The sequence below is a fragment of the Pterocles gutturalis genome, unplaced genomic scaffold (assembly GCF_000699245.1).
Source record: "Pterocles gutturalis isolate BGI_N339 unplaced genomic scaffold, ASM69924v1 scaffold21100, whole genome shotgun sequence".
Classification (NCBI taxonomy): Eukaryota; Metazoa; Chordata; class Aves; order Pterocliformes; family Pteroclidae; genus Pterocles; species Pterocles gutturalis.
Genome location: NW_010138851.1, coordinates 4,599 through 27,894, shown reverse-complemented (window position 1 = coordinate 27,894; position 23,296 = coordinate 4,599). Strand labels below are relative to the sequence as shown.

Below are 23,296 nucleotides of genomic sequence, written 5' to 3'. Positions count from 1 at the left end.
TACAAGTAAGATCAAGGAGAAGCCCATGTGGCCCCCCATGCTCTTCATCATAGCCTTCAGAGCTCTGCAGTTACTTTTGATACTCTCAAAGTTTTCATTTGGCAGTTTCATTTGAGTCTACGTGGGTGGCAGCAAGAAGTAATAGTTTAAGGGGCAGATGAGCTGTGGCATCCTCTCTGCACCATCTCAGGTCTAAGCTCTAGCAAGCAACAGACCTCTGAAGATGGTAAATCTAGTGGGTGGGTGGTTGCCTGTGGTCTCATAGGATGGAGTTCCTAACCGTTACTGTGGTTAGAATATCGGTGTTAATATTGTTATAATACTGTTTTCAGCTTCCAATAGTGAAGTGTTTCTACATTCAGGTTTTTTAACTATGAGCCTACCATGGTCAATACTCCCTTTTTTTTCAGGAGTATATCAGTAATACCCACAGCAGCTGCATATAATAACAAAGCTCAGGCAGAAATCAAGCTTCAGGACTGGGACAGTGCATTGCAGGATTGTGAGAAGGTACTAGATATGGAACCTGGCAACATAAAAGGTAAAGTTAAACTTTAACATAAACCTTAACATAACCTTGCCCTTCTATAGATTGTTTTATTTCTATCAAATAAAATGTTACGTATCCATTAACGTTGTTGTCTTCACTGAGCTTTAGATCAAGTCCAAGTATAAAGAAGGAAACAGAGTAGCTCCCCAAAGTAATTTTAACAGTATTTTCGGGGTCAGGGAAGTTTTATGCAGTCCACCCTGTTGATCTGTAATGGGTATTCTTATGGAGTAGTGTGGGGCTAACTCTTGGTTTTTATATGATGACTATGAGCCCTCTTGTATTCATGCATGTTTCCGTAATACCCACGGTAATTACCTTAAAAGTGACATGAAAACAATTAAAGTTGATGATTTGCTGATTAAATCCTTTCTGAAAGCAAGAGCTTGAATGTAGCTAACTGGTAGCGTGGGGCTAACTCTTGGTTTTTATATGATGACTATGAGCCCTCTTGTATTCATGCATGTTTCCATAATACCCACGGTAATTACCTTAAAAGTGACATGAAAACAATTAAAGTTGATGATTAAATCCTTTCTGAAGGCAAGAGCTTGAATGCAGCTAACTGTTATTTGCGTAGGAGGAGGGGAAAAATTGGAAAAACATGAAAAGATGCTTCATAATTCATAATCACTATCTCAAAAGGTGTCATGTGAAATTGCATTGTTAAAAATGATCAAGAGAACAGTTATTACTAATACAGGCATTACGAAGTAAACACAGAATTTTAAAAACTGGTTTACATTTAATATGTCTAGAAAAAAATAGTGTACTTTTATCTGCTTTATGCTTTAAATACATAAATAATGAATTGTTTCTTTCTAGCTCTGATGCGCCGTACCACTGTACACAATCATCTGCAGAACTACCAGACAGCTATAGAGGATCTGAACAAAGTATTATGTGTTGAACCAGAAAATGCTATAGCTAAGGTAAGGATAAATGAGTTGAATATGACTAGAAAGAGGTTGTGTGCAGTTGTAGTATAAAGTGAGTACAGTTTATATTGATTGATTTAAATATGAGTCTTGAGGACACACTCAATCTACTATGCCAGTGATCAGTCTCCAAAGGCCACATAGGTGCCTGTGGTGGAAACGAAGTACTTGAATGGGACCGGATCTTCTGTTCACTACTTAATTGTGAGAAACTGGAGGCACTCAAGTCTTCTCTGTTAACATAATTTAGGTTCCTAAAATTTTGCTGCTGAACATTCTTACAGTATTAGTGTCTTAGCTGATCAAAGTTATTTGGAAATTTCTCTCAAAAAGATCCACTGGGATAGGTGTATTTAAGATTGACACAGAATTCACAAGAAAAATTCAAAAAAGCTGCTAAGCTTTTATTGTTGTAGTGGTAAAGTTAACCCAAAAGGAGAGGACCTGGGTTCTGTCCTCACTTCAGCATGATGTAATAAATCCTCATTTCTCACCTCCAGGCTAGAATGAAAAATCTTTCATACTTTCTGGTGAATCTGGACCCTTCTTAGGCAATTTTGCATCTAAGAAAGCTGGATGCTGTCTTTGTAAACTCAAGGTCAGGATGTGGTCCTTGAACTGCTAATACTTCAACCATTTAGGAGAGGATCGATTTGTGTCCTTTCATTGGTATCTTCTTAGGTGTGTTTAGTGGGTTGGAACCCAGTCCTTGCATTTAGACTCTACATGGTCTGAAAATCTTCAGTACTAGACAGTTCTGATACTAGACTGCTCTTCGTTAATTAGGAGTCCAGCATACTGCTACCCTCCCAATTTTTTCAGGTATGACTTCAGGATGCTGTGCAGTTGCCTCATCACCTGAGTTCTGTTCAGCTCTTGTTGGCACATTTTGAGCTACTCGTAGCTTGCTGGTTGCTACTTCTCTCCATGGAATTATTTGATCACTGCTATCGCTTGCACCAGTGAGAGAGGTCCAAGCCTGTTATTTCAGATTCACCACATACAGCATTCATTCCTTCTAGGGTATTCTTGGAGCTAGATTCCTCTCCAGAGTAGTTCCTGAGTTTCACATCGACCAAGGAATGAACCTGCCTACCTTTCCCCCACCCCTTCCTTTCTTTTTAAACACCTGTCTCTAGATTTGAGTTCTAAAAGAACTTTTGGGTTTTTTTTTTTCTGTTTATACTCTTCAGAGATCTAAATACATTAGTAGCTTTGCTGAGTAATATTTCTGTAGCTGAAAGCAGATGTCTGCACTGTGCCCTTATCTGTGCCTGCTATTATGCCTTGGCTGAGAAGTGACAAGTGCTTGGAAAGGCATTTTTTCAGTTGCTCTTTGCTTGGAGGACAATCAAAACCCTCTTGAGCGAAATATGAACGTATGGAACACATGCAGAGTGAAGGTTTATGTGCAGAGTCACTAATATAAAGGTAAATTGGTTGTCAGTAACTGGAATTCTTCAAGATATTTGTCCATGTGAATCTTTGCTTGTTCTTCTCCTGGCTTTACCTTTCTCTTAAGGAAGTGAGTACTGAAATGGCACTTCCTTGTACAGCATTGAATTAAATTCAGAATAGTCAATAACGTTGGGTGTGTCTTACTCTCGCCAAAAGTGTGAAGTACAGTTGAGTATTTTTTTGGAATAATCAACAAATGTTTATGAAATGAGAGGCTGTTTGATCATGTATTTTGCAGCTCTTACAAGAGGAGCAAACCTTTTCATTATTCAAAAGTGGCCTTCTGCTACACTGCTAAGAAATTGTTGTCTCTTGGTTCTAGTTCTGTGAGTTACACTCTTCCATCAGATATGTATCAGACACCAAATTCTCCGTAGCATAAATTTTGATCAACTCATTTTAGGCTTTTTCAGAGATTCTGGAAAGAGCCAGTTTTCCACATGTCTCTTCTGAGTAGATGACGCCAGATATCACTATGGTACAATCTATTTTTTTCATTTTAATGTAATTTTTTTTTGCTTAAGCAGTTCATTCAAGAAAAGTAATTATTTATATGAGAGCTTCTGCATTTTTAAGAGACAGAAATAGAGTATTAATCTTGGGTTTCATACTGACACTTGTAAAAGTCATATTTCTCTGGTTTTATACTAGTAACATTTATCTCAATAGTTCTTCAGGATCTTATGGGGATTATTTGACAGAATATATTTTCTGTATATAAATTACAGTTTATATACCTATAAAAAAAGGCTTTTGCTGTTTTTTTTCCTCTATTGCAGAAAAATCTGCTAGAGATTGAAAAGAAACTGAAAGGCTTAGAGCCTGTATCTGAGACTCAAGGCAAAGGAAAAAGAATACTTATTCAAGATATGGAGGATTCAGACGATGGCGAAGAAAGAGAGGAAAATACAGAAGAATGTGAAAGAAGCAGAGGAGATAAAGGTAATGTCATGTAATTTCCTATTTAATTTTAACCTGAGGAAAAAATCATTGCCTTTGGTACTGTAATGTTTATTCACACAATTCATCCATATTTGCTTGCAAAGAATTTTGCCTGTTTGGAGACTAAAATTACCTTCACTCCTTAAAATATGAATGTGAAATCTAGAATACAGTTTTATTACAGATATTTGGAGTTATTTCTAGAAAGGATACAACAGAGACAGGGAAAATGTTGCTATAAATCACCTACTTCCATGTGTCCTGTGTAATTTTATACTTGTCCTTTGATGTGGACACAGCTGTGAATTTCTTCCGGTGCTAGAGAACATTTTGTGTTCCTCAGCTCCCTCTCGCACAGCTCTGCTGCCTTCCCACCATCATGTTTTTCTACCCCATTTTTCCTCCCTTTATCGGATCAAAGGGTGTAAGAATATCGACTGGCATGTAATTTGAGTTTGCTGTTGTTTGTTTGAAAACTATCAATTTTTTGTTTTTTAATCTAAGAGTTCATCTATGTGCTCTGAAAGTATATATTAGAGGTAAACAATGTGTAATTCTTGAACTGTATGTGGTTTACGAGCAGTTGAAGTGCACCTCCTGTTTCTGGATTAGTATGTGACTAACTGCAAGACTGCTGAGATGAAGCTACTGGCATAATCAGAATACATGACTTGTAGGAGGAAATGAGGCAGCAGGGGCTGTTGAGGCTTGCACTAGCAGGTTGCTTTTAGATTCAGCTGCATGTCTGGGCTTCAACCTGCAACAGAATAACATCCCTGGGTTGATTTCCACCCTTTCTCCTTTCTGTTGGTTCTTCAAGGTAATGTGACATGGCAGCTGAGACTTTTCCGTTTTCCATGGTCTATATAGTTCTTTATCTTCAAATTAAATCAGTCTGTGGGTTTTCCAACTTAGTGGTAAATATTAGACTGTACATGTGTGATTTAGGAATGCATTATTTGCACAAAAATTTAAAGAAAATACATTTTTTCAAAATTAGGAGGTATCCACTAAGTCTCCTCAGCTAAAACCCTGGAAGAAAGGATGGATCGTGTCCCTAGCCTTAAGTATTAGTTAATTTGGGGTTGCTTTCTGTTGGGAACATTCAGATGACTAACTGCCTTCTAGCTCCATAGGAAGACTCCCATTCCATTGATGAAAGGTTAGGCTTTTAAACATAGGGAAGATTGTCAACTGACATCAATGTCACATGTGTTCGTGTGATATCCATATGTATTTTTGAGATTTTGGAGGCAAGCATCTTCATAGATTACTCTGTGTTTTAAAGTACAACTGGAAAAAAATACAAAGTCAGTTCAGTTATTGAGTAAGTCTGATATGGTCTGTGAACCTAACAGCAATAAGTAAACAAAGCATCTTACACGTCTTCTCTGTATACATCTAGTTATGTAGTCTCCAAATGCTGTAAATGGTTCCTGTGTAATCCAGGTTTGGTTCTGTGCACTTCGTCTTCAGGAAATTTTCTCCTGTATTCAGGAAACGACGTTTCCATTAATGACATTCACATTTGCACCACACATTATCCACCTTTCTTGCTTTGTCTCTGGCACTTGGGATGCTTTTCAAGTTTGTTTGGCTCTGGCATTTTTTCTGAACACATACTAGCTGTTTGTCTGTGACAGTTAAATTTGTTTTTTCCTTTTTTTTTTTTTTTAGTAGGAGCTATACAGAGTATTTTCTGTTTTGGTGGATAAAATGTAAAATAAAAGTATTTTAGCATGTAACCCAAGGAAATTATTATTATAGTACTATTGTCTTCAATGGTAGAATAGATTTATCCTATCATTGTTCCCACTGTGGACTATGAACTTATTATTAAATGCAGTATTTCAAAACAGAGACCACAGGTAGGAAGGATGCAGTTACTGCTTTTGTCTATTAGCCACTAGAAAATCTATAGTTTTCAAAAGTCTTAATTCTTTCCCATCCTGTTCAGTTTGATTTCAATAACATTTTTTCATTAAGAAAATAATTTCTGTAATTTGGAACAACCTGGAGTTCATCCATATTCAATCAGCTTAAGAAGGTATGTTTGAGTCAGTTGAAGGTATCACTCCAATATATAAGGGCATGAAAACACTCTGGTGGACAGATGAGCACATCAAGTTAAGAGGAGGTGAAAACCCAGCATCTTAATTAATGGTACCCAAACATAGCATTGCCCTGGCATGACTGGTAGTATTAAGAGTCAGGCTTTCTGCTGAAATCTGTATTTGAATACTGTGGTGGTAATCTGTTAGGAATTCAGGTGAATAAGGAAATTAAATATGTTAATATCCAAAACCCTTATTGTATTATTTTTTCCTAATTAATTTAATAATAGTAGTGAAAATTGAATGAACTGAACTCTATAAAGGCTTTTTAACGTTATGTTTAAATGAAGCCTTTTTGAGAATGATCTATAAGCTTTTATCCCTCCTATTCAGGGTTGTATTTGAGGAGGGTTTTGCAGCGTGCAGCGTGACCTTCTCGTTAGCTGTGTGCTCTAATTGTAACATGCGAGAGTGTTGATGTGGTCATTGAAAAGCCAGGAATCAGTGTTGTAAGAGCCAGTACTTAAAGAGTTAATTTCAAGGTGAACTCTACCATTCGGACGCCACAGAACAGGGGTTCCTAATGTGCCCAGCAAGGAGAAATCAGATGTCATCGTCATATATTCTCAAGTAGTAAGTGTAAGTTAGTTGTAGGAAGGAATTATGTGTTCTCTCAAGTGTTTTCTGAGGCACATACATCTTCCTAACACGAGGAAGGACTGGAGGTACCGTGTTACTTTTCTGGACACCCCTCCTGTGCCAGGACGATAGTTTCTTCTGATGATGCAACCTCGAACTCAGCTCATTGACTTCCTTGCAGAAACTGGCGAGCGAGCCGCGGGAGAGGAGGCGGGGATGGGGAACGCGCAGAAGAAGTCGCACGGCAGAGGAGGCGGCGGTAAGGCGGGCGAGAGGGAGACGCAGAAGCAGAAGGAATCCCCTGAGAGCGGATTAAAAAAAGGCACATCAGAGAAAAAACCGCAAAAGCATTTGTCAGAGCATGAAGGTGAAGTTAATGGCTACTTACACAGTGATCGAAAGAGGGAAAGCCCTGGCGCTGAGATCTCCGGATCGGACGGAGCAGGGTCTCAGCCGGCTGGTGGTGGCATGTCTACTTCGCTTCCTCCTCCTGCAGCAAAACTAAAAAGTGAAGGGAACGAGTTATTTAAGAGTGGACAGTTTGGAGAAGCTGTGCTCAAATACTCGGAAGCAATTGAATATGTCATTGGTCTAGGTGAGTGTGAAACCTTGTACTTAAATCTAGGATTATTGTTTGGATTAGTTAAAGGAACTACAAATGAGCGAGCCCAGCCTATCCCTGGAATTTTGGCAGGAGTTACTGTGCTGTAAAATCTTTGTCACTGTCGGTAGAGGATAATTAACATGATACAAACTATAGGAAGATGAGTGAAATAATCTTTTAACTTCCTTGAGGTAGAGCTGTCTGCTTTTATTTATGTGTTTGAATAATTACGTATTCTAGGTGACGTGATAAAGCTCCTTACAGCTTTGCATTGTCAGCAAACTGCATCACTGCAGTGCAACTTGCAGTATGCAAGTCTTTCATTCTCAACTGTCATTTTAATAATCTTGATTTTGCTTGTAATTCCTTGCAGGAGAACAGAGTCCAGATGATTTAAGTATCTTGTACTCAAACAGAGCAGCATGTTACCTCAAAGAAGGCAACTGCAGTGACTGCATTCAGGATTGTAACAGGTAAATTGCAACCTCCCATGTAGAGCAGCAACATTCCTGATGATGATTAAACATTATAACTGATACGTTCTTATTGCGGTTTGACTTAGAACAATCTTCAGTAACCTCTGATTCCCTGTCTAAATGGCAGATACTTTTGTCAGTTACGTAAACAATCAGAGGGAGCCTAGGAAGGGAGTAATTTTTAATTTGCTTACTGCATGAGGGCAGTTATTAGCCTTCTTGTGTACACAGAAATAGCAGGGTTAAAAATTTTAGTATAAAAGCAGGTATATTTCAGTGATGCTCTGTAGTAACTTGTATGTAAAAGCTTTGTTAAGACAGATGCTTATCACAGTATTAGAAACTGCTTTCAAGCATGTCTGTGGTTTATAGGTATGTGTGTTATAGAATCATAGATCTGTGTTCTCTGTTTGTTGTTTTGGTTTTTTTTTTAATATATACTTGGTGTAGTTACAGTAATTACAGCTGTTCAGGAATTGAGCTAAAATCCTTTCTGCTTATGGTGGCTTTTAAGGATACAGGAGTTAGAGGAGATCAGACACCTTCAATAACTTCGAAACACTGCCTTCCACTAAATGAGTACTGTATTTCTAGATGTCTTTTGTTTATATTTTCATATATAGGGTTAGTAAGACTGAGGCTTAAGGTGAAAAAAAAGGATCCCAAGACAATTAGGAATCATATTAACTGATCAGTTGGGGTTTTTTACAGCACAACTCAACTGTTAAAAAACCCTAAAGAACTTACTTTACTTTTACTAAAAGTAAAATATTCATGTACCTTTTTAAACTAAGTATTTGACTTACTGTATATGTTCTGCCTGACAGAAATTTTTTCTGAAAATGCCATCTGAAAAAAATTGACTTGTTAACAACAGTTTGTTAAAAAAGGTGCAGGACCATAGCTGGCTGATAAGCTGGCATACTTACTCTGTTCAGGAGGTTTGAAGTAATTGAAATCAGTAATAAAAAGGCTTTGGGTTTTGTATTCTTATGAATTGGAAGCTCATTTTCTTATTACTTGATAGTGTCCTTAATGTCATGCATATTTTCTGGATACGCAAGGACCTGTGATGCTTAGGGAACACAACAGTGATAGAAATAATTTAGAGACTGGGAAGCAGAACTGCAAAACTGCAACCACACATGAATTAGCCAATGTCAATTAAATCTTCTCTAGGCAACACAACATAAAGGATGATCTAAGAATGTTACTTGATTTCAAAATAAAAAATGGTGTAGTGCTTATGTGTTTGTGATATAAAAATAAGTATTGAACATTTATCTTTTGTTAAGTTTTAGCTACTTAGGGCTTAGAAGTGTATCAAAACCCCTCTGTTGGGTCTCTCTGTCTCAAGACTCTGATTTGGAGTGACTTTCATTCTTGTTACAGAGAGTGAAATAGGCCTCCTATGCACTAATGTTAATTTATTTAGTATTGTGCTGTGGTTTAGTCCCTGGCTGTATTATCTTTGCATTCTACCCTGGAAATGTAGTTTTCCACTCCCAGTGATGCTATCCTTCAAGCAGTGTCATCTTGCCCTAAATGTATTTGTCATTGTTTGTTTCTTGATGTTAGGAACCTGAAATTGCATAGATATTCTTGTAAGTTACAGAATGGCAAGCTTTTTTCGGATGTTTTATAGGGGATATGATGATGTACGCTGTTGTATTTTTCAAATGCATTCAGCAATTTAAAGAGAAATGGAATGTTGGAAGTACTCATTAAATGGAAACTGGAAATCTTTATTCTAGAAGTCATTGTTTCTTTAGCTTTAGGAGGAGTAATGGTGCAAAGCCAATTTACAGCAAAGAAGGCCAAAAGCCTCCTGGGCTTATAAACAGGAGTGCAGCCAGTGGATTGAGGGAAGTGATTATCCCCTTGTCCTCAGTGCTTGTTAGACAAAATCTATGATAGCTGTGCCAGTTTTCAGCTTCCCCAGTAGAAGTCATAGTGGGGGTCGTTGCAACAGGTTGCCCACAGATGTTGTGCAGAGATTCCCTTGAAGGTTTTCAAGGCCCCACTGGATAAAGTCCTGAGCAGCCTTTTTTTATCTCAGAGCTGACCCTGCCTGTAGTACAAGGTTGGACTAGTGTCCTCTCAGCCTGAATTACTTTATAATTCCATGAAATCTAATTGGCTAGACTCAGTTTCAGTATTTCAACGTTTGTTGTTCTCTTTAGCAAGAATCATTGATTTATAAAGGTAGTCTTTAACAAATGAAGCCTTTGTGAACTGCATCTTCATATTGTTGGAAAAGTGCATGGTGATGGAAGGAGATCTGATTGCACAGCGTCAGGGGTTGAGCTCAGTGTCGACCACACACACAATCAGAAGAGTAAACAGACAAAAGACAAGCAAAAACCTAAAAGCCAAAATAAAGATGTGTATTCATGTCTTAGCAAATGTAATTTTTTGTCTGTGTACTTCCATGTAAGGAAGAACTGAAGATCATGTGAGCACAAGCACCATATACTTGAAATCTCCATAGACCTAGGCATGACTTAAGAAAAATAGCTTTTGCTCCTAAACAGCTGCCACTACATTAATCTTTTCTTGGTGATGAAAGTAGTTTCCCAGATGGAAGATAGGAATTTGAGTAGAGTAAGCTATTGTAAAAGCGCTAACAATTTCATAACTGCATGTCATGTAAGGTATTAATATAAACCACTCAATCCCATTTTCATTGATTGTTACATATAATTGTAGATATAATAAAATAGTTTTATTAATATTATTTCAGTTATTCCATTTCAATCCTGCATTTTTCTTTCGTTTTCTCCAGAGCTCTGGAGCTTCAGCCATTTTCCCTCAAGCCTCTTCTGCGACGAGCAATGGCAAATGAGTCTATGGAGCGGTATCGACAGGCATATATTGATTATAAAACAGTTCTACAAATAGACAGCAGCATCCAAGCAGCAAATGATAGTGCTAATAGGTAACTGCACTTAAAAATTTTCTACTCGTATCAGTCCGAATAGAAAAATAGAATTGAACTTTGTTTTACATTCTCCCTCTGTTCTGTATTGCTCAGAGGCGGGGTTGTTACAACTAGTGTGCTACAACTAGAGGGCTGGCTGTTTCATGTAGTTTTTACCCCATAGCTTTACAGTTTTCCTCCACCAGCAGGAGGTCATCTTCTGTTTTAAAAGTGTAAGATTTTAAAGGCTTTTTTTTACTGGTACTTCAACTTGTTTTCTTTCCTAACTTGTATTTGATACCATGTAAAGTAATACTTTGAGGTCCATACCTTTTCTCTGACATTTCTGTTTCCTCTTGATATTAGCACTAGTTCTGTGGCAGTTGGAGATATATGTTCATCATCACAGAATCAAAAGAATGGTTTGGGTTGGAAGCAACCTTAAGGATCATCAAGTTCCAACCCCCCTGCCATGGGCAGGGACACCCTCCACTAGCCCATCCAATCTGGCCTTGAACACCTCCAGGGATGGGGCATCCACAGCTTCTCTGGGCAACCTGGGCCACTGCCTCACCACCCTCATCGTAAAGAATTTTTTCCTAATATCTAACCTAAATCTACCCTTCAAACCATTACCCCTCGTCCTGTCACTATGCTCCCTGATGAAGAGTGCCTCCCCATTTGTAGCCCCCTTTACATATTGGAAGGCTGCTCTAAGGTCTCTCTGGAGCCTTCTCTAATTTAAACAACCCCAATTCTCTGTCCTCATGTGGGAGGTGCTCCAGCCCTCTGACCATCTTTGTGGCCCTCCTCTGGACTTGCTCCAACAGGTCCATGGCCTTCCTGTGCTGAGGACTCCAGAGCTGGGCACAGAGCTTACTCCAGGTGGGGTCTCACAAGAGCAGAGCAGAGGGGGAGAATCACCTCCCTCAACCTGCTGATCACGCTTCTTTTGATGCCCCCAGGACACAATTGGCTTTCTGGGCTGCAAGCGCGCACTGCCAGCTCATGTTCAGCTTCTCATCAGCCAACACCCCCAAGTCCTTCTCCTCAGAGCTGTTCTCTATCCATTCTCCTCCCAGCCTGTGTTTGTGCTTGGGATTGTCCCAATCCATGTGCAAGACCTTGCACTTGGTCCTGTTAAGTGTGAATCCTTCAGTATGCTGCAGTTGTGTAGACACTGAAGTAGGTTAATAAATGGTTGGCTGCGAAGCATAGAAGTGTAAAACATGTAATTGAGTATTATTTTTAAGTGTTAATACTTCCAACATTAATTCTTGCTGCCAAGAGAGATGTCTCAATTTCTGTATTTTGCTAGTGTAAAATTAGTGTATATACACTCTGGCAATTGTTTCCTTATTAACGTATAGTAGGTACTGCAGTGCATGAACGATACGAATTTCCATTCCCTTTCCTTTCCTTTCCTTTTTTTCTTTAATGGGCAAAAAAAATTATGAATGAAGAACAGCCGTTAATCATTGAGCAGGAACCCACATTCATGAGACTTTTAGCAGTGGGATCTAGTACCTTTTTTCCTTTTTAAGGCAAGGCCATGAACACTTACATTATTACTTCATTAATAAGTCCATAGTATTTTTAAATTCTGTGTATCTGACCAGAGGTCACCGAAGAAGATAGTGACACTTTATTTTCTCCTCTTAGAAGTCTTATTTTTGATAACACAACAAATTGGTACTGATGTCCTGTATCTACTCTGAAAATAGAGCACTTGGATTGGTGAGATAACTGCTTGTCCTGGTATCTGTGTGATTGTTATATTTTTTTTTAATCTTCTTGGCTTATTTTATCTGCAGATACTCTTTTCATATTTCTCCTTGACTTGTAACTTACTTAGTAAAAAGCTTATTTCCCTTTTTTTCCCTTAACACTCTTCCTTTTCTCCTCTCCAGGCCTTCCTTCTGTTTTTAGCTTCACTGCTCATTACTCTTTCCTCCTTGGCAACCTGTTATTTCAGCTGCTTCTTCCTTCTTCTCTTCTGCTGGTAATTCATTTTTGCTTGCAAATTCTTAGGTTCTAAAGCACAGATGTCCTGCATAATTGAACTTTTACTATAATTTAATTTTTAATATTTTTGTTTATTATTTAAACTGAAATTGCTTATCAAAGTATTAATTTTCATTTCCAAAGTAACAGACCTTTTTCAAAACTAATTTTAACAAAAAGTGGTAGTTACTGCCTTTTAACTTAAAGGGACAACCCCAAAATGTAATTAATTTTTTTTATGTTAGGAATATCAGGTCTTAACAACCTGCTTTTATTGCAGAATTTATTTGTTTTTAAGTTCCTGCAGGAAATTGGATGGTGATGCTGTAGGAAGCTAACAGGAAAAAAAAGGATCATCCTACTTGTATCTGAGGGTGGGTTTGATGAATGGTGTTAAGGCTTGTCTTTCTGTACTTATCTAACTAAGGAGGCCTTCCAAAAAGTCTTAGAATCAAATGGGTGTGTAGTCTGATATTTCTAATAATTCTCACGTAAAAGGCAAGTAGAATTTTTAATAGGAAGCCTTTACCTGATCATATGAAGCCTTTACCTGATAGTTTTGCAATCAAAAGGAAATAATTAAGACTGTAAGTACACATTTTTATGAAAAGTCAACTGAAAACAAGTATAAAGAGTTATTTGAGTGTTTATCACGTTCATTAGATCATGTTGAATTGTGTCTTTTATTTGTTATCCTGAGGTGAGTTTTAGATAAATTGGAAGGACTGTTTATTTTAATGGTGTGTGCCAAGTCACAGGAAAATGCGTTTCTAGCACATTTTTAATTATTGGCATTTTCCTAGCTTTCTGAACATCCCCAAATTTCCTACTTTGTGTATTTTATTTTCCTCTTGAGTGTTTTATTATTTGCTTTTCATTGTTAGACGTACAAAAGCTCCAATGCGGGGCAATATGTTTGTGCATTTCCATTTGCTAAATTGAAGTTTCATTCATTCATTAAGAAGTCTCAACTCCTTTAATATCAGTTAGCAAATGGCATTAGATGGCTTGGGAGCTTTTATGAGAAAGTCCCATAGGATTATTGTACTGTACAAATAAATTTGTGATAAACTGCAAACTTGCAAGGTTGTTGGGTCAAGCTAGGGTGTTGGTGGTGGGGAAAGAGCATGTTTGTCCCAGTGTTTTCATGAGATATCTGTGCTTTATAAACGAAACGTGGCACACAGTTCTGCATTTTTGCAAAAGACTCTTCCTAGATTACAAGAAGCCAATCTATCATCAAAGACTGTAGGATTCTTTCTGTTGGTTTTGATAAATTAGATCAGATTTTTTGTACAACTTTTTAAGCCCATTATGATAAATGGAGAAAAATTAAACAGGAGGTCAATGGGACCGTGGTTTGCTGTAGAATTATTCTGTTACTGTGGGAAATACATAAACGTAATGAATTGACTTTTTAATATGAAGCGTACAGTTTTGTTCTCTAATAAAATAACCTGGGTAAATCGTAAGGCTGTTTAATTCATTATGATGTGCCACATTTTTCTTCGCAATTGAATTCAGACCATCATTAAAAAACCTAAAGTTTTAGTAGAATTAGAGCACAAATGGAACTTGGACAAGCTGCTTTGGTATGTCCTGTAAAATACTGCTTAGTAATGATACAGGCAGAGGAGAGCCCCTGGAAGGGCATATGCAGCTAACACACAGAAAAATATTATTTTTGTTCACTTAGAAAATAAAGTAACTAGGTAATACTATGAAATATGATATTCTGCGTATGAACTTACTTTCAATTAAAAATATACAAAATAGTATATTTCATGCAGCATTATGTAATACATAAAATCACACATTCTATAGCCTTACAAACAGCCTTTTTATTCTATATTGTGCTTTAAATTACTTTGGTAATTTTGGTTTTACAATAAAGAAGGTTTGAGAGGTGCTACTTCTTTTATTGTTTTTTATTTTTAATCAGACCCTATTGGGAAAAGAATTTGGTCCTGAGTGTTGTGACTCTGTTGCCATAGTATTATACGGAGGTGCTTTTTTTTTTAGCTGTTATTCAAATATTTTAAAAGAACAAAACTAGGTAAGAAAACTTGATTGGGAAATTTGTACTCATTCTGTTTCATTTCTTCATGACACATTGAAGGTTCTCAGTTTTTTTTTTTTTTAATGTGTATTCGTGTAGTATCTTTTTTACACCTGTGTTAGAAATGCACCTGGTATAAAAATTTCAGGTTTATTGGCTATAGAATCAATGTGACTTGCTTTACTACTCAGAGTTTTCCTTTGTTCAAGTAGATATTAGCCTTACCACCTATTGAACTTGACTATTAAGCTCATTTTGAGATTAGAAGACCTTCATCTCACTGTTCTTCTCATGCTCATAATTGATAAATGAGTGTTTGTTTGTCTTTTAAAAGCACTACAAAAATTTTAATGGAACCATAAAGTCTTCTATGGCTTTACTCATTATGTTGACTTAGGTCTTTCTCCAAAACGTATCACAGTGGGAAGCTCCCACTTAAATGGATTTTGGATTGAATGTCTCATATATGACAACAGTTCACCTATAACATATATATGTGTGCATGTGTATGTGTGTTGGTTTAAGAAAGACTAAACAGTTTTAATGTATTTTCTTTGCATTTTTAAATGGAGATAAAGAATGATAGATGAATTTCTGACTGTTCTATAAAATGCCACTTAAATACCTACTTTGTGACTTGCATTGGTTATTTAGAGAATTGTTGTGGAAGAGGTTTAATTTGACTTTGGCAAATTTAGGAACTACATTTTGTCTTGAGGATGTTGTGATTTACACTTATTACAAATAACACCTACAAACACCTGAGAAAAAGAAACAAAATAAGTACATCAATTTTTTTCCTATTTCTTTAGTGCATATGGTAGACAGCATTTAGACCTTATCAATCATTTAGAGCAAAAATCAGTCATTTGCTTAAATATTCACAGATCGTGCTGAAGTCAGCTTCTTCTAAATGCTAGCAGAAATCCACTAAAAAGGGGGAAAAGTCTAAATCTTGAATGAGTGCAGTACCTGCACAGTTGACTGCTCTGACAGTCTTTTTAAATCAGTCTTAAGGATAAGTGTTTGGTTGGTTTTGGAAAAATTGGAACATTGCATTATTTAAATTGGGTGTAAGTTATTAAAGCATGAGTTAAATATATGAAAAGTCATGTTAGTGGGGCTTTTCTCTTTCAGAATAACAAAGACTTTAATAGATCAGGATGGTCCCAATTGGAGGGAGAAACTGCCACCAATTCCAGTTGTCCCAGTTGCTGCTCAGCTACACAGGTGGGATGGAGGAAACTTTCCCGCAGAGAAGAAGCCAAGAAGTGCTAAAGATGTCAACAGAGAGGAACAGATGCACATGAATTGTATGTATAGCTGATGTAAATATATATACAAAAAAGAAAATAGTTTTAATTGGAAAATTGAGTATGTTTGAATAATGTCAAAGAAACTGCTTTAGATAATATTTATCAGAGATCTTTGTGAAAAGCCATTTACATTATTTGCTTTAGTGTGTTTTATGGAACCAGAGTAAACGATATTTTTTTTTTTAGGCCAAACAATGTAGTTTGCAGCATGTAATTTCTGAAGTTACATAAAATAAAAGGAACTACAGCAGACATACTTATCGGCAGTATATTGAGTACTATCACAAATATTGGTGGTTTCCTTGACATCATACTACAGTTAACACAGTTTTCTCCCCAAAAAACCACCCAAACACCCAACCTCAGTAACGTAATCAGCTGCGTAATTTGTAGCTGCCATTTAGTTGTTCATGAAAGCATTACTCAGCTCTTCAGAACAGAAAGGGTGGACTTGTAGGTGGCCGGTAGTTAGTGAAATGGGCTGTAGAAGAACACTCATGAGGTTTTTTTCTTTTTTTTTTTTTTTACAATGGAGTCTAACTTTGACAGTGGCCATTTAGTAGTCACCTTTCAAAGATGCTAGGTCTGGGCTTGCTTACACATAAGCACTGAGTACTTAACTCCTTTAGGACACTCTCTTCCTCTTGATTTTTTTTTTCCAGTCTTTGCAGTTTCCATTTTTCTCCTCCAGTAAATCAGGTGAAGGAACCTTTCTGATTCAGTTTTTAATGACATTAAACATTATTTTTGCAAAGGACTTAACTGTATCATTTTTTACTCTTACTTGACTATTAATTGGTACCCCTTTGAGTTTATTTCAATATAAAGAAAAGTAATGCTGAAGATGATCTCCCCTTGATTAACACAGGGGGAGGCTGCAGTGCATCACTGGGTTGCTGGCCAAATACATAGCAGTGATGGGGTTATCTGTCCATAATGTGTTACTGCAGTAACACCTCAAATAATCTGCACTCTTGGGCACTAGAGATTAAATTACTTCAAATTTATTTGTACCTGACGTAAAACAACAGCCAACTTACAATACATGAGTTTATGAGAATTTGACAAGTTTCTCAAGAATAAGACGTGGTTCTAGAAACTTGTAATAGTATAATAGTATAGTATAATTTACGTACTATTTGAATAACAGTGCATACTAAACTGCTACAGAAGATTGTTTTAATTTAAGAAACATGAGGCATGTTGGTATATAATTTAAGCTCAATTAAATTGATAAAAATTTTACTCAACCTTTTAAAATGTCTAGTGACTTAAGTATTTTCATTACAGTTGTTGTCAGTGCACGTAATAACTGATCTGTCACTTTTAAGGATTAGATTTGGTTTTTTAAAATTAAGTAGAAAACAGCTATTCTGCAAAATTGTTGCTATGAAATGTAAATACTTAGCTTGAAAAGTGCTTTTTGTTGTACTGATTGCACTCCAGGCTTTTTCTGTTATTATGGAATACAACTTGTTGGGTTTTGTATTTCATTGTATAGCCAACCTGTTCAACCTAAACCTTTCAAGTAGTAAATGTGGATCTATATAACCTTGCATAACTTTGTTAAGAGAGAGAATTTGAAGATCATTGTTGGCTCCTGAGAACACTAGTTCCATGTTTAGCCTGTTTTGTACCTTAATGAAACCAGCCATCACTGTCTTCATGAAGTGTGCTCTGTGGAATTTTGATGCAAACCGCTTCTCAATCTATTTCAGATAGAGTGGGCTTTGGTTACATTTTTGTTTTAGAAATATCAAATGAAGACTGTGTAACCATTTTCTTCACTGAAGACTGACTCTAGGGTTGTGGTTGTACTAAACTGTGGGGCCTGACAGTGGTAGCTGCTACCAGAAGCATGCCAGCAAAAATGTTCAGTCTGTAGTTAAACCTTACTGTTGGCTGACATTTTTGTGCAACAGTTTGTTGGTTTTTGTGTCTTACAACTTGAGTTATCACTTAGTTATATTTCTTGCATACGTCTGTTCTGGTTTCACATCGTTACTTAATTTTTTCCCCAAGTCCACATGTAGTCTTCTGCCATTGGAGACTGACATGTTTTTATAAAAGAGGTTTCTGAGTTCACTGGTTAAAATTATCTTATTATATACAGTGTTTAAAACGTGATGCTTGACAAGGGGCTCTTATTCTTTACCATTTCCATTACAATTTACTTAGAACCGTGTTATTAATTATTGTTTGCTCACCACAGAGACAAGAAACTGCAGTCGATTGGTTTTACACTGCAGCGTAGCTATACATTGTAGTCAAACCCAGAAGGATATGCAACAAACGATGTGGAGTTTGGAGTGAAAGACAATTATGGAAGAACACAATATTAACAAAAAAAAAGTATTGTTAGGTGTTTTCAGGTTCCTCAAAGCATCTTTTATAAAAAGCTATGAACAGAATATTACTGATGTATCAGCAAACCCTCCTGATCTGATTATTCCTTTGTCATTGTCAGTTTAGCACAGTAGTTGTGATAGTTGCTTGCAGAAAGAGAGATCAAATTGTGGCTGCCTTGATGTGATGATGGGGCTCTAGAAGGGCTTTATTTTTTTTCATCTCCACCACTGTAAATAAAACTGGCATCTCAGTGGAGATTATAGAATCATAGAATCACAGAATGGTTTGGGTTGGAAGGGACCTTAAAGATCATCTAGTTCCAACCCCCTGCCATGGGCAGGGACACCCTCCACTAGCCCAGGTTGCTCAAAGCCTCATCCAGCCTGGCCTTGAACCCCTCCAGGGATGGGGCATCCACAGCTGCTCTGGGCAGATGTCTATAGATCTAGAGATAGATATTCCCTCTCTAGCACACAGAAGGGGTAGGCAGAAGGAGGTGAAAGTGTAGAGCTGTATGCTGCATTCCCATTATTTTCAGCAAAATAGTTGTCCTGGTGCATGGGAAGTTGTGTTGTGCCAGGTGTATTTATGGTAGTTGATGCCTTTTGTGGAGCAGCAGGGAGCTCTGGGACAGCAGTGGCAATTGCAGACCAATAAAGATACTGCAGATGCCAGGCATTTATCTTAGTCTGGGTAGATGAATAATCTCCCCTTAATAAACTGACCTTCTTATGTAACACTGTGATCCTTTTGTAATGTAGGTGAGAAAGCTGCGGAGAAGTTCAAGAAATTGAAGAATGAAGGGAATGATTTTGTAAAAAGGGGTAAATATGAAGAAGCTGTAAATAAATACAGTGAATGCATGAAGTTAAATACTGAGGAATGTACGATCTACACTAACAGGTAAACATCCAAAATCTAACCCTGCTTTGTGGGATAGCAATAGTTATATTTTCTCACTGCAAATAGAGATTTTGCATTATTTCAGTTACTGCTGTAAAATAAAAAAAAGGATTTTTTTTCCACTTGGTGAGTGTTTTTAATAACAACAAAATTTGATTCTTTGTTAAACTGCATTATTTTCCAAGGGGAGCAAGTATTAATGTCACTGATCTCTCTCTTAAAATCTATATAAATAGAGTAAGCAATAGTAAAAAGTTATAGTTAGCATAGCATTTTTTGAGAATACTTGTATGATTTTAATTAAAAACTAACGTGCAGTAGCAGTATCTCAAATATGAAGAGTAATTGTTTAGAGAAAATTTACATTTTGAAAAAATAAAAGTAGGAACAGAGTCATACAACAGCATTATTTTAACGGTTGACCTAATTCTGCAGCAGAATTCTTTATGCTGTAATCTTATCAGCTTTCAGAAACTAAGAAGGATTTGATTAGGCCAGTACTTGAATAAGAGACTGCCAAGTAATAATTAGGTGCAGAAAGCAGTATTGCTTATTTAATGTAGAGCATCTTTTTACCCAGAATGGCTGTATGAAATCCATACTATATCCACTACTATGCTATCATATTATACTAACATGGGCTCTACTTCTAAAACATAACTGCCTAACTTCAAGCATTATCATACTTGAATTTTGACTTTTATTGCAGGAACTGGCCTTCTCTAAATCCATCCAGTGATGTTATTAATACTTACTGGTGTTGATGTACTTTAAAAAATACCACATTAAGACTGAATTGTGTGAAGTATTGTAATTAACATTTACGAGTCAGATACTGTTGGCACTACAACACTAGAATTTACTTATATTGCAGTGTATTCTGTTTTTCTGTGTTAGAGCTCTCTGTTACTTGAAACTGTGTAAATATGAAGAGGCTAAGCAGGATTGTGATCATGTTCTTCAGACAGAAGATTCTAATATTAAAGCTTTTTATAGAAGAGCACTAGCATACAAAGGATTACAGGTGAGGAAAAAGAACATGGCAGGTATTCTAAGCACTTCTAAACTTGCTTATCCTCTTCAGAGGCAATCAGGTAGCTGCAGTCCATGTGTGAATACAAACGAAGTATGCAATGCTGATGATTTATTACTTTGTGGAGCATTAGGCTTACATTAAATATTAAATATTTTTGCAACATAAAAACCTGCATGTTGACTTCTAATAATTTGAGAAAATATAAGAATATTAGAATAAATTAGGTTTGACTGGAGATTGGTTAAGCAAGTTTTAACTCTGTTCTAATATTCTTCTGGGTATCCCAGTCTGTTGTTTCTGTCAGGGTGTTTGCTGCATCTTTGCTGATGGCAAGTGGATTCTCTCCAAGTCTGTCTTCATCTATCCGAACTAAAACTTCACACTATCTTTTGGCATCTGCTCATCTTTAAGTGCTTGTCATATTAAACCAGAGTACCTTCTGTCTCCAAACACACTGCTAACTTTTGTCAGTAATCTACTTTCTCACTCTTTGGACAGTGTGGGGGCTCAACCTTTTTATTTTCTGTTGACACTGTGGTGGTGGTGTCTGTACTTTGTTCATTTTACACACAGTTTTTTGAGTATCTTTTTACCTGCTCTTCATAAGTGCAGACAGATTGCTCATATCCATCCTGAATGTGAATGCAAATCTCATGTTCATCACTTGAGCCCTGTTGTTCCTTTTGTCCATCCTTCTGTTGGTTCCCCTCCAGTGATGTTAATTAGCCTCTACTCTTCATCATTCTTTCATAGCTCTCCTTAACCTACCTGCTAGCTCTTACCTGGTATTGAATGGTCAGCTTTTCACTTTGTTTGGGTCATGATGGCAGCTATCATAATCTACTTTGTATTAAATTTTACAAGTGTCTTTAAACAAGCCATCTTGAAGTGCTTTCTCCCGTGTTGCTCTTTGTAAGTGGAGGTAGTCACTCTAAGCCTCCACCAAGTTCCACCAGTGTCCGTCAGATGAATACTTGTCTCAGACCCCTATTGTGTTTGATGCCTTAACAAAAAAATTTTTTTTCAGTATAAATTTGTTCTTCTGTTACAGTAGGCATGAAACTTTGAAAGTTTCCTTTGACTACTTTTCAAAGAAGGTGGAAAGTCTTAATTTTGTGTAAAATCTTTTCTGGAACTGTACCAAGCTACCTGATGTTAATAATCTGTAACCTTATGTTGTTGAAGTTGATAAAAAATCAGTATAAATACGAACAAAGGTATATAGTGATTCTACCAGTCAAAAAAAGGGAATTACACACTAGTGAGGAATGTTGAGAATTAGAGAAATAACTTCTGCTTTTTTGAATAGCCTAGAAAAAATTTCTTTTTTGTATTATTGAAGGTACAACTTGAAACATACTGTTCATGGATTCCTTCAGAATAGTCTGACCTGGGGACTCCCATTTTGTTGTGATTGGATGTAATGTCTTCATTATTGCTGATTCCAGGGATGTGAGTGATTTGTAAAACCAGAGAAAGCAACACAAATTGTTTGAGGTTGACAAATGACTCTGCAATGAAAGATTTTAAGAGCTAAAAGCATGTCATTTGGCAAAGACCTAATGAAGCTGGGGAGTTTTATTTGTATATAAATATCCAGATATTTAACCACAGAAGCTGCTGTGGAATTTAATGTAGTAAATGAGGGTTTTAAATAGATTTACTGAGATCTGTAAGGGAAGATGAGGAAAAAACCATGCTTGTGTGATGAATTTGGACCCTGGCCCGCATCTCTTGCAGCTGATAGTCCAGTCTCTTGCTTTGGGTACAACCATCTTGTGTTATTTTTGTTGAGGAAGCTGGCAGGCTGCAGCTTGAAATCCATGAGGGCTGGTTGTTTGCTGACCCTTAGCGTCTTTTTTCAGAGGTCTGTTCCAGAATCTATTTCCTCTGTAGTTGTGAATCCTTATGTCTGTAATTCAAGTGCTTTAGCTTCATTAGGAGCTGTTTTCTGATGAAAGTGATCTGCCACCTTTCTGCATTCATTTGCTAAGCCGAAATAATTTTAGTTTTCGTACTCTTCTTTCATTGTACAGCACTTGGTTCACTTACAGACTTACTGCAGTGTCTCTGCACCTTGAATACTGGTCATCAGTATGAGTTGTTACTCATGATACTGCTAGGTAACAGAAGAAATATTAGGTCCCTCATATAAAGAAATTAGGTTGCTCTTTCACTGTCTGCATGGTCTTTTTACTGATACATTTTATAATTATTTTTCATACTCCAGCCCTCAAGATGTCTTGATTTTTCTACGTGATATTTCAGTCTTCCTCAGAACTGCTGCTATTAATTTCACCTCACCAGAAAATTTAGTCTAAAAAATCATAATTCCTAATGTCAAAATTTGAAATAAAAACATTAAACAAGTGACAAGACTGATTATTGAGGAAACTGTGTCCTAATGCCACTCTGTCACCGTGTTTGTCCTTCTAATCTTGTTGTTTATCCCAGAGTTCATAATGTAATCCCAATCTTCTCAAGGACAACCAAAAATTTCCCCTCTCAAACTATGAGACAATCTGTTGGACTGAAGCCTGGGAGGATTAGGTGTATTTTTAATCTGACCTTAATTTAACTATCTTTTATTGCAAAGCAAGTATGCAGAACTGTTGATGGACTCATATTAATCTTGAGGAAGTGTTATACTCTGTAAGCAATTTTGCTTAAAAGCAGAAATCTTCAATACTCTGTTCTCTAATACAGGGCATATGTTTCCAGAAAAAAAAGTATTTTATATTACATATTTAATACGGAAGTATTTACTCACAAAATATTAACTTAATCTCATCTTCAGTTTCCTTTTTTCCCCCTAATGAAATTACACTGTCTGTAATTGGATTATTTTTGTCCACTTAATGTCAAGATCCTAGACTTGTTATTTTTCTTAATTGTAAAGGACACTGCGGTAGTTCAAATTTATTTTTCTAGTGGTATGCTTACGAAAAAAAATTTTTTCCTTCTACTTGCAGAATTATGAAGCCAGTGTTAATGATTTCAACAGAGTACTTCTAATAGATCCAAATATTCTCGAAGCAAAAAAGGAAC

General features: G+C 36.7%; 1 protein-coding gene across 1 annotated transcript in view; it reads left to right on the top strand.

The window, feature by feature from the left end:
• Positions 1-23,296, top strand: part of SPAG1 (sperm associated antigen 1) — a 39,738-nt gene that overhangs the window by 14,078 nt on the left and 2,364 nt on the right. The window contains exons 7-16 of the mRNA XM_010083162.1: positions 411-541; positions 1,376-1,482; positions 3,726-3,888; positions 6,763-7,176; positions 7,559-7,658; positions 10,447-10,599; positions 15,782-15,957; positions 19,071-19,212; positions 20,110-20,236; positions 23,221-23,283. Coding sequence (XP_010081464.1) covers positions 411-541; positions 1,376-1,482; positions 3,726-3,888; positions 6,763-7,176; positions 7,559-7,658; positions 10,447-10,599; positions 15,782-15,957; positions 19,071-19,212; positions 20,110-20,236; positions 23,221-23,283 — 1,576 coding nt within the window. The remainder of the gene's footprint in view (positions 1-410; positions 542-1,375; positions 1,483-3,725; positions 3,889-6,762; positions 7,177-7,558; positions 7,659-10,446; positions 10,600-15,781; positions 15,958-19,070; positions 19,213-20,109; positions 20,237-23,220; positions 23,284-23,296) is intronic.